The following is a 17,621-nucleotide window of genomic DNA, read 5'->3' as shown; positions in this document are numbered from 1 at the left end:
ATGTCATCCATGTCGCAAATAAAAAACATCTAGATGATATGTGAGTCAGTTATTGACGCCCTGGTAGAAACAAACACGATTGAAATGATGCTTAAAACTTCTAAAACGGTTCAAAAACGTGATCATAGTGACCCATGAGTTCAAAAAACAAATTGACATCGCTATCAGTTGAATTGATTATACAAATGATATACATGTATTGGAGAGTTGAACATTTTCTGTTATTTTTCAGCACATTAAATGTAATAAATCGGGATGCCATAACATGTGCAAAAAATTAACTGATGTAGTGGGAACTTCAATTTGGTAAATGATAATTGATTGGTAATTGATTAAAGGCAAAGAAAAATGTTTTTACATCAAAATTCAGTTTTTGTTTTGTTCGTTTCAGAAAAAAAATATTCCATTCGTTGAATTCTAGTATCAAGTACGTCTCGTCTTTCATTATAAGCACGAAGAGAAGTTTTTCACCAGCACCTCAAGCTACTCCTTCTGGGTGATTGCCTGCTGCTCAGATACGGCCGGTCTCGTCTACATAAAAATGTCCATTTTGGCCAGATTACCGTTTTTAAATCGCCATCCGAAATTAGTCCATTATTAATGCATAAGTTAGCACTAAAATCGATGAATAATGGATTGGAATTTTCGAGCTTTCCAGTCGATAATTTGAAGAAAATTATAGAATTTGAATAGTACTTGCCAGGCTTAAATGCTCTGACTGAGCGAGTGATTTTCAGGCGTGAACAAAATCTAAACCATCGAAAAATCACAACTTAGTTCCGATGCTTAGAAATAAATGATACAGATCAGGTTTAATTGCAAGGACACATGTTAAGAGTTTCACGGATAAATGAGACTCGCTAAACTATGAATTATATACACATAACGTATATACATAACGTTTTGTTTTTTTGTGTCCCGCGTTAGACCTCTGACCATCTGGTCACTTTACTGTAGTGGCAGTTTGCTCAATCTGGCCAAAACTTCATTGGATCTTCGTGAGCCCTCATAAACGGATGTAGATGTTTCTGCAGGCGCTCTTCCCTACACGTTTTCGAGCCCATTGTCCTGTTTGTGACGAGAACCTATGTGTTGCTGCAGGGGCACTTTCACTGACGACCCTATCTGCAACTAGAAGCACGTCTACCAACAGCGCCAAGCAGTACATACCGTCAAACTCCAAATGAACAATAGAAGGTTTAGCAAGTGCTCAGAAGAGAAGAACGTGTTCTATTAAACTTATTGAATTTCCCTTTGATTACTATTATATATAGTTTGTTTTCACACTAAAAGCCAAGTACACTCAGGTTTCTACACCAAAAGAGGTACTAGTTAGTGCAGGTTAGAAAAATGAATTATTTATTTATGCTTGAAGTATATTATATTTTCTATAATTACCCAGCGAACCACTGTTACCGTTAGGGTTATATTCAACGCGTGTCCATTGTATAAGATACACAGGCACACTGTAATGTATGTGTTATTCTTATACCATATTTTGTGAAACTAATTCAGGTATTTTTAGCTTGAAGCTGATTACCAAATAAATCACGGCTATCGGAAGAACAGCGTGTTTTCCCTGACTTACACGAACAAAAACTTCAAGATTACAATGGACACAAGCAGGACTACCCCGAAGGCCGGCGAATCAAACTGTTCTGGTTGTAAACGGCCCAACAGTTATGACGATATGGTAGCTTGCGACGAATGCGGAAGATGGTGGCACTACACATGTGCCGGAGTAACGTCGTCTGTCACAGATCGCCGCTGGAGTTGCATAAAGTGCTTACCAGCTCCTGCGAAATCTACATCGACTAGTTCGTCTGCTCGTCGCGCCCGTTTGCAGTTGGAACTGCAACATTTAACTGAGCAGAAAGAGTTAAAACGGAAACAAAATGACCTTGACCTAGAGAAGCAGTTTTCCCAGGATAAATTCCGGCTTGAATCAGCTGCTTTGGAAGAGGAAGAAACGGATAATCGCAGTGTTAGAAACCATGTAATTGAGACTCAGGAACGGATAAAGCACACCAGTGAGTGGGTAGAAAAAACAATCGACCCTCAGATAGTTGTGTCACCTTCGCCAACTAAAATTCCGCAAGGACAACCAGAACAGACCGGGCCAACCGAACCTGTTAATATTTGTCAAGAAACTGCTGCGGCTACCGGCGGGTTGGACAACGCCATCACAACTAGTCTAAATCAGGATGTCACCCAAACTAAAAAGAAACTTTATGTCTCTAGAGATATTAAGCAGTTACCGAATACCGGCACATTAGAACATTTACAAGAGCTCGAACAGCAGCTTCAACGTTGCTGGATGCAACTTACCAAGTCAAAATCAGATCTTCAATCTCACCGAAGCCCGAGTCAACCACCTGTACCTACAGTATCATTAGATTCTCAGCAGCAAGCTGGTCCTTCGAGTCGTTCAACCGCAGCGCCTCTACCACCACATCGGTCCGGTGCTCAAGCTGTTCGGAACGAGTTAAGAGAGCGAATAACGAATACGACTCAGAATGTATATTCTAATCGCGGACATAATCCGCTTTCCACTGGAGCACCAACATACCCTCCGATCGCTCAGAGTCTGCCAATAGAGTGCAGCATACAATCACAGATTGTCCCTGAAAATATTCGTCTATCGGAACAGCCTTCCCAGATCAGCCACCGTTCATTCCACCTAACTCAGGAACAACTAACAGCGAGGCAAATAACGCCCCGCGATCTGCCAGATTTCTCAGGTGACCCAGAGGAATGGCCTCTGTTTTATAGCAGTTATAAGAACTCGACGGCCACCTGTGGATACACAGATACAGAAAACATGACACGACTACAAAGATGCTTAAAAGGAAACGCTTTGAAGTCCGTGAGGTATTATCTACTAGCACCGGAAAACGTTCCGGAGGTAATGAGAACTCTGCAGACCCTATATGGGCGTCCTGAAATTATCATAAACAAGCTGATAAGAAATGTACGGGAGTGTCCTACGCCCAAGGCTGAAAAGCTTGAAACCTTGATGGATTTTGGTTTAACCGTTAGAAATCTAACCCAACACTTAATCGCAACAGGACAGCGAACACATCTATCGAATCCTGTGCTGCTTCATGAGGTCGTCGAAAAACTTCCTTCAAGTTTTAAACTGCAGTGGGCAGAAAAACTCATCGCGTGTCCAACCGCTGATCTGAGAACTTTCAGTGATTTTATGTCACATGTGGTAGAATCAGTTAGCAAAGTGTGCTCGTACGTAGAGCAACCTTTCGTCAGGGTTGATCGAAATAAAAATAGAGAAAAGGGGTATTTCAATGCCCACATGGAGGACAAAAATGAATATGGAAATATGGTAGTGTCAGAAGTTAAGAGACACTGTCTCGTCTGCGCGAGAGATCACCGGGTCCAGGACTGTCCTAAGTTCAAAGACAGCGACATCGAGAGCCGTTGGAAATTTGTGCACACACTGAAGCTTTGTCGAACATGCCTGAACCCTCACGGGCGTCGTCCTTGTCGGAACATCAATCGGTGTGGAATCGACGGATGCCAATTTCGGCATCATCCAATGTTACATTCATCACGCACAAGTAACGCGCTCGCCAGTAATGCGAACCTGACATATCACCATTGTGGACAATCGGTCCTGTACCGGATAATACCGGTAGTAGCGTACGGCATCACTTGTTCCGTTAAGACCTTTGCCTTTCTGGATGAAGGGTCGTCGACGACATTAGTAGAATCTGGTCTCGCCCATCAGCTTGGATTACAGGGTCCGCAGGTACCTCTTTGCTTGCAGTGGACCGCCAACATGTCGCGAATGGAGAATACGTCACAGGTGATTTCCGTGGATGTATCAGAGATCGGGAAAAAGACTCGCCACACTCTGGAGAACGCACGGACGGTAGATCACCTCAATCTTCCCCAGCAGACGTTGAGGGTTGAACCACTCCAAAAACAATTTCAACATCTAATTGGTTTACCGGTACGCAGCTACGAAAATGCTGTTCCACAAATACTGATCGGGCTTCGTGATCTATCTTTGGCTGTACCTTTGAAGATCAAAGAAGGGGTAAAAGGACCAATAGCATCCAAGACGCGCTTAGGATGGTGTATCTACGGTCATGTAGATGGCGGACGAGACGTTGAACACCTCAATTATCACACGTGCGATTGTTCAGCCATAGTGAAGCTGGACACTATAGTACGCGATTATTTCAATCGGGAAGACACCGGTGTGACACCGCTCCAACCGCTGGAATCCGTAGACAACCAACGGGCTATGGACTTGCTCCAGCGAACGACGTACAAAGTTGACGGTAGATTCTGTACGGGTCTACTCTGGAAGAATGATCATTTCGAGCTTCCAGACAGTTACGGAATGGCACTTCGGCGACTCACATGCTTGGAGCGACGCATGAAGCGAGATCCAGTAGTAGGAGAAAGTATTCACCGCCAACTCCGTGATTATCAAACAAAACAATACGCCCATCGCGCAACGAAAGAGGAACTGGAATCCGCAGACCCTCGCCGTATTTGGTACCTTCCTTTAGGGGCTGTGACTAATCCTAGAAAACCAGGAAAAGTGCGCCTTATTTGGGACGCCGCTGCTGTTGTCGATGGTATTTCCTTGAATACTCTTCTGCTCCCTGGACCGGACATGCTGACTCCTTTACACTCAGTTTTATTTCGATTCCGACAGTTTCCATTTGCCGTATCGAGTGACATTGCCGAGATGTTCCATCAGATTAAAGTGATAGAACCCGATCGTCATTCTCAGCGATTCTTGTGGCGTGATAATCCAGAAGATCCACCGCAGATTTTTCTAATGGACGTGCTAACCTTTGGGGCCACCAGTTCACCAACATCCGCGCAGTACGCGAAAAATAGGAACGCTGAGGAATTTGCAGAACGATACCCTAGAGCGGTAGAAAGTATTTTGAGGAGTCATTACGTCGATAATTTGCTCGATAGCTTTGTTACTGTCGAAGAAGCGAAATCCGTCTCCAGTGAAGTGCGCTGGATTCACTCCAAGGGAGGATTCCACATTCGTGATTGGGTCTCCAATAGCCAGGAAGTCATCCGTTTCATGGGCGAGGAACCGAAAGAAGAAACAAGAGACCTCATTCAAACAAAGGGTGCCAACGCCGAACGCGTGCTGGGCATGCTGTGGCATCATAGAATTGATACACTTACATTTTCCGTTTCGATTAGTGACGAAATACATACTCTTTTAGACACAGCTACACGCCCAACCAAGAGGCAAGTCTTGAAATGTATTATGTCCCTTTTTGACCCCCTGGGGTTGCTAGCCAACTTCTTAATCCACGGCAAGATCCTCATGCAAGAAATTTGGAGAACCGGGATAAAATGGGACGATCGCATCGATGAACACCTTTTCGAGCTATGGAAAAGGTGGACGAGCTTGCTTGATAGTGTGGACGGCGTTCAAATCCCAAGATGCTACTTTCAAGGGGCAAATCCATCCCTTTACGATTCGATCGAAGCACACGTGTTCTGCGATGCGAGCGAAGAAGCTTATTCAGCAGTGATCTACTTCCGCGTAATCAGACCAGATGGAGTCCCACAGTGTAGACTAGTGGCAGCTAAAGCAAAGGTGGCTCCGTTAAAATATGTTTCTATCCCTCGCTTAGAGCTAATGGCTGCTGTATTAGGTGTCCGTCTGCTGTCGTTCGTTATCGAAGGTCACACAATACCGATCATGAGCAGGTTTCTCTGGTCTGATTCGAACACAGTGCTGGCATGGATTCATTCGAAACATCGAAAGTACAGGCAATTCGTTGCCTGCCGCGTCGGTGAAATATTGACTTCAACAAACGAAAGTGAGTGGCACTGGGTACCGAGTGCGATGAATGTGGCTGATGAGGCCACCAAATGGACAAAAAGTCCACATTTTGATTCAACCAGCAGATGGTTCCAAGGACCAGATTTCCTTCTGGGATGTAAGGATCAATGGCCTGTTCCGAAGAATTGTATCACAACCACAGACGAAGAAATTCGCCCATGCCATCTTCATCATGTGACGGACGAATACGTTCCAATGATCGTATATGAACGATTTTCCCGATGGGGCCGCATGGTGAGGACCATGGCTTACGTTATGAAGTATATATCCTTGAAAAAACGAGGAATTGGGAACAGAGTTCTAATGCAGGAAGAGATTCGGGCAGCAGAGATGGCGATATGGCGACAAGTCCAAGCTGAAGTCTATTCGAACGAGGTGGCCATTCTGAAGAAGAATAAACATCTACAGCAAAAGGAGTTACTAGCGATACCTAAATCCAGCGCTATTTATAAGTTGACTCCAGTTCTTGACAACGAAGGGATTCTACGCATCGATGGTCGCATTGGATTGGCAAAACAGATCACGACTGAGGTAAAATATCCTGTGATCCTACCCAAGACACATCGGGTGTCCTTCCTAATCATCGACGATTACCATCGAAAATATCTTCATGCTAATTCCGAAACCATTGTCAACGAAGTAAGGCAACAATATTACATACCGCAGCTACGCGTACTCACAAGAAAAGTGGCACGACATTGTCAGTGGTGTAAAGTGTATAAAGCACACCCAACTACACCGAAGATGGCGCCACTACCCATCGCACGGCTCTCACCTTTCATCCGACCTTTCAGCTATACCGGATTAGACTACTTCGGTCCAATACAAGTGAAAGTGTTACGATCAACTGCTAAAAGGTACGTTGCTTTGTTCACGTGTCTTACTATCAGGGCGGTACACGTAGAAGTGGCGTATGATCTTTCTACGGAGTCGTGCATCGAAGCAATACGTCGGTTTGTGTGTCGACGGGGGGCGCCACTCGAAATCCATTCCGATAATGGTCGAAACTTCTGCGGGGCGAACAATGTGCTGAAAGGGCAAATCGAACGAATTGAAACGGAAGCAGCATCAACATTCACGAATGCATACACAAAGTGGGTGTTCATCCCACCGTCAGCCCCCAGTATGGGTGGTAGCTGGGAGCGTTTGGTGCGATCGATTAAGGTGGCGATGGCTGGTTTCTCTCAAAACAAAAAGCTAAGTGATGAAGGTCTCCAAACACTCGTGATTGAAGCAGAATCTCTCGTGAATAGCAGGCCACTCACTTACCTGCCGTTAGATTCAGCAGAGCAGGAAGCTTTGACGCCGAACCATTTTCTGCTAGGCAGCAGTAGTGGTATCAAACAACCATCTGTTCTCATGTTGGATGCAGCAAAAACGGCTCGCAACTCCTGGGATCTGATTCAGCAGAATCTAAATCACTTCTGGTCTCGATGGGTGCGAGAGTATCTACCGACTCTTACTAGACGAACCAAGTGGTTTGGAGATACCAAAGCAATTGAACCTGGTAACTTAGTCATCATCATAGACGAGAACAGAAGAAACGGCTGGACCAGGGGACGAATCTTGCAGGTGATCGTCGGTCAAGATGGGCGCATACGACAAGCTGTGGTGCAAACAGCAGGAGGCATATTCCGCCGGCCAGTGTCAAAGCTGGCGGTATTGGACGTAAAAAGTAATGGTAAAGCTGAGTCTGCAACTGATCTTTACGGGAGGGGGGATGTTGCTGCAGGGGCACTTTCACTGACGACCCTATCTGCAACTAGAAGCACGTCTACCAACAGCGCCAAGCAGTACATACCGTCAAACTCCAAATGAACAATAGAAGGTTTAGCAAGTGCTCAGAAGAGAAGAACGTGTTCTATTAAACTTATTGAATTTCCCTTTGATTACTATTATATATAGTTTGTTTTCACACTAAAAGCCAAGTACACTCAGGTTTCTACACCAAAAGAGGTACTAGTTAGTGCAGGTTAGAAAAATGAATTATTTATTTATGCTTGAAGTATATTATATTTTCTATAATTACCCAGCGAACCACTGTTACCGTTAGGGTTATATTCAACGCGTGTCCATTGTATAAGATACACAGGCACACTGTAATGTATGTGTTATTCTTATACCATATTTTGTGAAACTAATTCAGGTATTTTTAGCTTGAAGCTGATTACCAAATAAATCACGGCTATCGGAAGAACAGCGTGTTTTCCCTGACTTACACGAACACTATGTTTTCTTTCCACATCTGCAAATCCCTTACCAAAGAACATCCAAGAACATCCTGGCAAATTTTCAAACGAAGCGTTCCTTGATCAATCCGAACAACAGTTCTACGTTCACGGAAATGTTTCAGTACATCATACACGGTCGATTTAGCCAAGCGCGTTCGCAATTTTAGTACCTGACCACGCTGGGTTGTTAATGGGAGTGTCCAAAATCCAATTTCTTCCCTCGGCTTACATCCTGCACAGAGCTTTCGCAGAACGAAACGAATCAACGTGAAATTTTGACCGTAGAAAGATATAGGTTTCCCGGACAATTTGCTATCAAAATATTTGAGATACGCCTACTACGACCGCTGCTATAGAATGGACAGTGATTCCGGATGCTAATTGTTTCAGACTAACTAAACTCAGAACTAAAACGGTCAAAAAAGGGTTTTAATTGCCGAAAAGTTTTATTTCTCAATGCTTCAGTATTGCTTTTTTTTGTAAAATATAGTTTATTCAATACAAGTATTATTTACATCACAGATTTTAAGATATAATTAATCATTTAAGTTCAAATGGAATTCTAATTCATTGGCATCGTTTTCATTGTTATTATTAATATAACTAGTATTTTTAATGAAAAGTTTCAATATTTTAATTTTTTGTTCTGGTACTATGTTTTCTAGCGCCGGTCTTAAAAGTTCCTGAAACGTTAGTCTCCGCCAACCATTGAGTGCTGTTGTATTCCTTTGTTGTTTTGTTGTCTGTAAATCCACGCTGCTATCGCTCTAGTACACTCAGAAAACTTATGTTTCAGCGTCTCGATTTGCGCCAGGCAGTGCTGACAATGTTGGTCGTTAGCTCTTCCGATTATATTTAATAACCTACGATGTTCTGGTTTTTGTTCACTAGAAGGTAAAGATGGCTACGCTGACTCGACGACAGTCTTTTGGTTGAAATGTTTCCCCAAATCTGTTTCCAGTTCAGGGCCGGCTGGTTTCGTTCGACTCTCGGTAGCTCAATTTGATCAGGATAAAAACAGTGTATTTGGTCGTTCGCCGGATTTTGTCTTATGTGGTGTAGCAGCAAAGAAATTTGCTGACACAGAATTTTCAAGCACGTAAGTTCAACAGAAGGAGGGTTGTTTTGAAGTACACATGACGGGTAAAATGGCATAGAATTTATCTCTTTTAGGTGACTTTATAGCAAGTGCCTGCAGATTATGTTGTATTGGGACACGTGCTGGTAAGCCACGAAACAGAAATTTTCCCATCATGGCAGTCAGTTTAGCAATGTGTATGTTTTGTGGTGATATAGACGTACCACACTTCCGCTGTGACGAACGCATTCAGCAGTATTTCTATCTGTTCTAGGTTCAGAGATCGCATACTATTTAACCAAACAATTTGGGCGGTTATGGACAGTAATTTTCCTAGTTGAAAAAAAAACTAGATGTGGCTGTGGATCTTTGATATAACCGCAAGGTGGACGTAGCACTGTCATTGGCTTAGTAATCGTTTGTTTGAAGTTGCATCTCAATGAATGAATGGATAATTTGAGGATTTGCTGAATTATGTGTGAGTGGATGAGTAAGAGTGTTGCATTATGAACTGACGATTTTATGGTTGTTCAATGACCACCATTATATTTCTTTGTCAACGTATAAAATCAACAACTGCTGCTCAGTACACAAAATCTTTGCAACTCACAGTATGAAAACCAATGATGTACGGAACCATTCCGCACCAATCTGCTCAAAGTTTTCGTGAACATTCAACATTGGTACTGTTGCTTCAATCAAACAATGCGGTTTCTTAAATATGGTAAAATATTCTCTATATCGAACATTTCGTGACCTCCGCTAATGGCCCATTTGTGTGTGGGAGATAAGATAAAGATAATTAAATGAACTGAAACTAAATATTAAAAGTGACAAATCTGGTGTAAACATTCCTAGTACTTTGTCTGTTCAGAATCTTTGCGAATTTGAGATTGATCGTAAAGGGAGATTTTTGGACTCCCCATAAATGAAAGAGATGGAATCGAGAGCAGTAGAGAGTAATAGCGCATAAGAAATATGCGTCGATATGCCTTCCATGTTCTTACGGAAATAGAGAGTTTCAGGAATCTCATTCTCTCTACTTCTGATGTATATCATAAATTCTACAAAAGACTATTCTCTCGAGTAACTTTGAAGCGAACGGTCGCATAAGTGCGTTAGCAGTGCATTTTCCATTGAATGGAAAAAAAGAAGTCACGACATTGTGCACAATCTACATCGAATTATTATCGATAATTCGTTTTTCGTTAGAAGCTCCGATCAGATCAGCAGCAGAATTGAAACGGAATCGAAAAAGAGAAAGCATAGTGCTTTGGCGAGCGAGTGAGACCATTTCTCACCCGTTTCAGACTCACATTCGTGAGCATTCGATAACAGAAATACTGCTTTCTTTGACACTTTGGCTCTGCTCAGTCCGGTGACAGAATAGAAACGAGATTGGGAGAGAAGAGCATAGTTTTCAGGCAAGAGGCACCGGCTTGTATACAAATAACCAACATATAACTTGTAAGTATCGCTAGCTCAGAGGTAGACCTAACCTCAGGATCGGCTTCTCTACCAAGTACGAAGTGGACTCACGATGCGAAACGGAATTAAAGTAGAACCACTATTAAAGGATTCGTTATATAATAAGAACAGAAGGTAAGTATGATAATGTATTTCTTTATTTATTTTCAGGTTAGGGGGTTAGTACCGCTGCGGCCGGACAGGAACTGTGGAGCAGGTAAGTCGGCGAATTGTTAGAGAGAGAGAGAGGTAAGTTGTGGTTTCGTATTACTCACGCAAGGTGCCCGCTGACGGTAGTCGACCTCATTGGTTCCAGTACGGTTCTCACCGTACTGTTACCTCAAAGACTTTGGATCGTCTCACCCGAAAGCGTGTGGAGCAACGATGATGTTGGGGGCTCGCTGATCACCGGCACTCGATCTGTGGTACCTCCACCGTCGGAACTTCACTGCGAGGAGGGTGGATGTCACTCGGCGCGTACGATTCCCGGGAGCTGCGACCTTCCAGCCCCTCCCAGCAAACATTAAATCGCATAACAAGCGTATATATATATATATATATATATATACGTTACACCACAACCGACCGACCAAGGCGTCCCAGAAGTCAAGACGTCAGCAAAAGCCCAGCCGAGACCCATAGCAACAGACAGAGGCGTCAAAGTTACACCGCGCGTGTAAACCAACATTTGCCGACGCCGCGGAAATCAATCGAACGACGCGAACAAAGGTTCGATCAGGTTCGAACCACCGACGGAAATAATGAGATCAGCAGATGTAGTCTATTTAAGCCTTGTAATACGATTATAGAATTTAGTCTTGAGCGTAGCCGAGTTGAATACGGGCATAAAGGTTTATGAACCGAATGTAAAGTGTTATAAACGAATAAAAAGGGTAATTAGAAATTAAATAAAAGTTTTTTTTAAACCGCGAGTTAAGTCACGGCATAATTGGCGCAGTCATTGGCCAAGTGGTACAACGAAGTGAGTAGTGTTTATAGAGCGGATATCTGGAAGCACCGCCACCGAGTTAAAGAGGAGAAGTTTACATCTACTGAAGAAACCAAACGAACAAGCGAGAGGACCCCCTGAGCGAAAATCAAGGACTCGCTGCCGTTAGGAAAACTAATCCCGCCACCTGGAACGAACGATCTACGAGGAAACCGATTCAACCTACCCAGACTCCAGGAGATGAAAGCAGTAATCTTCCTGTAAGTAAACACGAACAATTATCTAAACCTAACACAACAAAATACTAATTCAGAAGTGCGAGCCCCCACCAGTGGTAAGCGGACACTTGATATATCACAAAGTGAATAACTAATTCATTAACAAGTGAAGTGTAGAACAACACATTTTCTCGCGCGTATAAAGTACGTAAGATTTTTTAAAAAAAAAAAAAAAAAAAAAAAAAAAAAAAAAATCTCAAATGGGGATCAACATAGGGTAGGAGCCTGCCTGTTGGTCTCAAATGTTCCTATCTCACGCCTCCACGAAGATCATATGACGACATTTTTAGATCGGGCGTGAACTGGAAACACACACCTGGTCTTGGCTCCGAGAACGGGTGTCGAAAGTGGCTAAGTGAGGGGGTGCGAGCGAGTCAGAGCGCTATATCTCTCCCGGGGAAGGCCTCCCGGGTCATGGAGGCCTTGCCAACCCGCTGTCTCCCGGGCAAAGGAGATACACCCAATAAAATGGAGCTACGATCACGAAGAATAATTAGAATGCGATCACCCGAGGAGGGTCCCCGAACTGGAGCTGGTCCTGGAACGGGCGTAAGAGCGAGCGGCCAGCGGCTGGAGGGCGATGTGCAAGAGCGGGCCACCAGCCGGGTTCAACCCGAAGAGCTACCGCCACACGGAAACAGCAGCCATCGACATCACCCAAGAAACGCTGCGCCTACGAGACGTGTTGCGACTGCCAGACGACAGTCGTCCACACTTGTGGGTACCACTAGGCGCCGGATCATGTGGACACACGAAATGAATGAATTCGTGATCCGCGCCTATTACATCTGCACTGCTTTGGAGACGGACATGAGCGGTCGCCCTCGAATACTAACAATGTTCGAGGAAGCGTATCCAGAGTTCGTCGGGAGGCTTGATCAGAACGCGATGAACGCGAGGCGTAGAGCGATAGTACGCAACAACATGCTCTCCCAAACGCAAATCGACGAGATCAAGCAGCAGGTGCAGAGAGAAATAAGCTCCAGGAACAACAGAGCAAGCGATGTGTCGAGACGAAGTTCAGTACGGCTGAGCAATTCATTCGCGAGTGGGGCACGCGAATCAGCACCAGTGGAGGCCACAGTACTACAACCCCCTGAGCCGGAAGACCCACAGCCAGATCAACAACTACTACGCGATCTGGTCTTCCACTACGACGAGGCGATCTCACAGTTCCGCGACACAGACCCATTGTCGCGCCCCAGGATCCCGAAGTTGCAGCATTCCCGCAGGCTGACAAGTGCAGTAAAGCTCATGAACGAGCACGTTCTTCCGCTGCACTTGGTTGATGCTGAGAACATGGAGGAGCTGCAACTGAAAGTTTACTGTGCTGCTGTGGCGACCGCCAAAAGTTTAGGATACCGTATTAGGCCAAGAGGCGGACTGCTCCAACATCTCCGTGAAAGGCGTGAGCCTCCATGGCGAAGGAGATTGGAGCAACGGATCCTAAACAAGCGCGCCGCAATTGGAAGACTGATGGCGTACAAAAGAGGCAGCAGATCGGCGAAATTATGTCGCCAAGTTGCTGTGATCGTGCGGCCTACTGAACTTCGCCAGCTGGGAGCTCACCAGCTGACGGAAAAACTCGACACACTGGTACAGCAATTGAGCGTCCTAACTAAACGGCTGAAACGTTACTCTGACTCTGCAAAGCGCCAGGAACAAAATCGGATGTTCAGAGATAACGAAAAAGCGTTCTACGACCACATTAGCGACGAGAAGCCCGACTACCGCGAAGGTTTGCCAGATATTAGCGATGTGACGAACTTCTGGGCTGGTATTTGGGAGACCCCAGTACAACATTGCGACGGGCAAATGTGGTTAAGACGGGAGGAGGAGAGTTGTGGTGAAATTGGAGAGATGCCAGCTATCATCGTCGAAGAGAACGATGTCCGCGAAGCCTCGCGGTACCTGAGGAACTGGGCAGCACCGGGCCCCGATGGTGTTCAGAACTTCTGGCACAAGAAGCTGACCGTCGCACATCAAAAGATAGCTGAGTGCTTCAACAAGGTGCTACGTGACCCACACAACCTCCCTGAATTCGCCACCCGTGGCGTCACATTCCTCCTCCCGAAAGACAGCAACACATTGAACCCATCAAAGTACAGGCCGATAACGTGCCTATCGAGTCTGTACAAGATATTAAGCAGCATCATAACCGCCAAAGTTTCTGCCCACTGCGAACAACACCATATCATCGCAGAAGAGCAGAAAGGATGCAGAAAAAATACGCATGGCTGCAAAGACCAGGCCATCATCGACGCAACCATAGTCGGCCAGGCGGTTTATAATCAGCGGAACCTAAGCATGGCCTATATCGATTACAGGAAGGCTTATGACTCCATACCTCACTCGTTTCTCGTCCGGGTATTGGAGCTCTACAAAATTGATCCCGTCGTCGTTAGGTTCCTGCAGCATGCGATGAGGCAGTGGAGCACGTCTCTGCACCTTAGTGATGGGGAAAATGTGTTGCAGTCTAGAACGCTGCAGATAAAGAGGGGGATATTCCAAGGCGACTCTTTCAGCCCGCTTTGGTTTTGTCTGGCACTGAACCCCCTCAGTAGGACGCTCAATAGAAACGGTCATGGCTATAAAATAAGGTATGGCGACGGCGCCCACGAAGAAGTGACCCATACCTTTTACATGGACGATCTCAAGGTCTACGCTGATTCACGTCAGCGTCTAGGTGTAGCTATCCGGGTTGTCGAAGACATAAGCAGGGACATCTGTATGGAGTTCGGCCTCGACAAGTGTCGCTGTGTCCACCTGCTGAAAGGACAACTTACCGAATCCGGAGGCTACGAGGTCTATGACGGCGAGTTTATAAGAGACATGGTTCGTGGCGAATCCTATAAATATCTTGGATTCCGACAGCTCACCGGGATTCGCCACTCCGACATCAAGACGGAGCTGCGAGACAAGTTCTTGAGTCGAGTGAACTGTGTCCTGAGGACTTTCCTCAACGCGGGGAACAAGGTACGCGCGATCAACACATTCGCGGTTCCCCTGCTGACCTTCAGTTTTGGTGTAGTCAAATGGAGCAAAACTGACCTAGAGGACCTTGAGAGGAGGATGAGGAAAGCATTCAAAGAGGCCGGAATGCACCATCCTCAATCGGCACTGGAGAGAGTTTCACTACCACGCAAAGAAGGGGGACTTGGAATCGTCGACATTTCTGCACTGTGTGTTGCCCAGGTACGACAACTGCGCGAGTACTTCGCAGAACGCGCCAACCAAAACGCGCTATACCGGGCTGTCTGCGCCGCCGACAGAGGATACAGCGCTCTGCACTTGGCGCAAGCGGAGTACCAACTCAACTGCAATCTGCAGACAGTGGAGGAGAAGATTGCAGCTTGGAAGCAGAAGGCAGTGCATGGTGCCCACCCCCATCAACTGGATCGGCCACACGTCGACAAGGCCGCATCTAATCTGTGGCTAACGCGTGGTGAACTCTCTTCAGTAGTAGAAGCCGACATGATAGCCATCCAGGACAGGATAATGCCGACGAGAAACTGCAGGCGGTACGTCTGGCATCAAGACGTTGATGACATTTGCCGGATGTGCCATCAACCAGGTGAAAACATAGAGCACATTATGGGAGGCTGTCCCGTTTTGGCCAACGCAGCCTACACCGAGCGCCACAACAACGTGGCCCGTATTGTTCATCGACAACTGGCGCTCCAATGTGCTCTACTGGAAGACAACGTACCAAACTACCGGTACCTGCCTGCACCTGTCCTGGAAAATGACCGTTTCAAGCTGTACTGGGATCGCACTGTTCTGACCGACCTCTCGATCCACCACAACCGGCCAGATATAATGGTTTACGACAAGAGCGACCGCAAAGTCACCATCATCGATGTCGCTATTCCACTGAACCAGAATCTGGAGGAGACCCACGGTCGCAAAATCTGCAAGTACCGACCATTGGCCGTGGAGCTCAAGGAACTGTGGGGGCTAAGGGAGGTCCCAAGAATTGTTCCAGTCGTTCTCTCTGGAACTGGAATTGTCCCGAAGACACTTCTGGAAGCGCTAAAGGTGTTGAATATGGAGAAGGAATTGGCCGGCATCCAAAAGTCGGTCATCCTTAGCACCTGCGCGATTGTCCGACAATTTCTCGGTCAGGACTGAAACAGCACGAGCATGCAGATACGTGCATTCCGCAGAGCCTAGTCCCCCTTTGGCATTCAGAAGCCCGGGGGCAGGTGAAAATTCTGGCTAGGTTCGCCTAGTTAAGAAGTGAGATAAGTCTGCCAAAAAAAAAAAAAAAAAAGAACAAACTCTTTTGAAAAAACAAATTTATTAAAATGGCCGAGCGGGAGCAAATGATTTCTCCGGAACTTCTGGCCCCGGAATTGGATGATCATGCACCAATTCCGCAACAAGAAATAACAATTCAAGGGTTACTCCAACACATAAGGAGCCTAACTCACAATCAGAACGAACTGATTGGGCAATTGAGAACACTTAAAGCAAAAGCGGAGGATCCGTTTATGCAGTTTAGAACTCCGGATCCTATTAAGAATTTACCAACATTCTCCGGAAACAAACGGGAAACAAACGCATGGCTTGAAGACGCCGAAAACACCCTGCATCTTTTTGAAAGATACAGAGATGGCCGTGGAGCTGCCGGCCTAGAATAGCACTTCGGGTCTACGTCCCTGTCCCTGTCGTAGAAGGCGACTAATCGGGTGACAACGCGAGTAAGGGCGCGGTAAAGCCTATGGAGAATGCACGGGGGAAATACCGTGTACAGGAGCAACGAGAGGAGTGCCGAGCACATCAGGATCGAAGCCAGTAAGATCCTGATTACGACATACTGGTATGACATGGAAAACGGACAAGACACGAAAACGGATAACATGCGATGCTAAAAGCCGACAGTCGTGCTATTCTGCTCCCTGAGTAAGGAAGGGTGACACCTACCTGAAATGGCGTGTGGGTTAATAGTACGGTTGCCCCCGTCCCGGTAACAACTTGGCAAGTCTTCGGGTACGTTCGATGCTCGTCTAGGCCTTGGCACTAGGTACTAGGCATCAGATGTCACATTCCTGACTTGCGCTGATCCGGCTCTGAACACGGTCCCCATGAAGGACCGTGTCAACCCCTGCATGGCCTCACTGCTTGCATAGATAACCATGGGATCACAAAAAGGCGACTATGTACAACGAGCGGAGATAGCGGCCCGAAGTTGGGACCCAACCAAAATGGAGACAACCTACAAAACCAACGAAGAACGAAGAGAGAGTATGATGGATACAGGTGACCAAGCCAACGCGTTCATTCGTAGTAAAAAGCTTCTGCGATCGCCAATACTCAAACAAGTGGAAACACCAGGCCCTAGCGGCAGTAATGGAGGAATACCTGAGACCCAGAAAAGTCGGGGGATCAATCCCCTGTTCCTGCCAAAGTCCAGCGGTAGTTTAACCCAGGAAGGAGGGCTGACTGGAGAGAGCATCCTGAGCACGATCATGTTGAGGGTCAAAGAACTCGACACCTTCGTGCAGGACAAACCCAACGTGCATAAGGAGATCAAGACCAGGATGTCGGGTATAAGATCTCTCTTGGGACGAGCTTTGAAGGAGCACGATGGACTCGTCGAAAGGACGAAAACTGCCGAGAAGGCACTCGCAGAAGCGTTGCAAAGAGCTGCAGCTGGACAGGTGACGCCAAAGATTCGTCGAAACCGTTCGGAAAAAAGAAAAAAGGATTCACCAGCAGAAGAAGAAATGTTCAAAAAACGCAAGGACGATCACGACAACGATGA

The 17,621-nt window shown here is 45.9% G+C and overlaps 1 protein-coding gene across 1 annotated transcript; it reads left to right on the top strand.

Moving 5' to 3' along the window:
* Positions 1-1,424: 1,424 nt before the first annotated feature.
* On the top strand, positions 1,425-7,669 carry LOC129761647 (uncharacterized). The gene is made up of 2 exons (XM_055759381.1): positions 1,425-1,473; positions 1,526-7,669. Exon 2 carries the CDS (start codon positions 1,613-1,615, stop codon positions 7,667-7,669), a length of 6,057 nt encoding a protein of 2,018 aa, XP_055615356.1. The 5' UTR covers positions 1,425-1,473; positions 1,526-1,612.
* The last annotated feature ends 9,952 nt before the right edge of the window (positions 7,670-17,621 follow it).

Source organism: Toxorhynchites rutilus, chromosome 1, assembly GCF_029784135.1.
Source record: "Toxorhynchites rutilus septentrionalis strain SRP chromosome 1, ASM2978413v1, whole genome shotgun sequence".
Taxonomy (NCBI): Eukaryota; Metazoa; Arthropoda; class Insecta; order Diptera; family Culicidae; genus Toxorhynchites; species Toxorhynchites rutilus.
The sequence above is the reverse complement of the archived record's forward strand: the minus strand, read 5'-3'. Positions and strand labels throughout refer to the sequence as shown.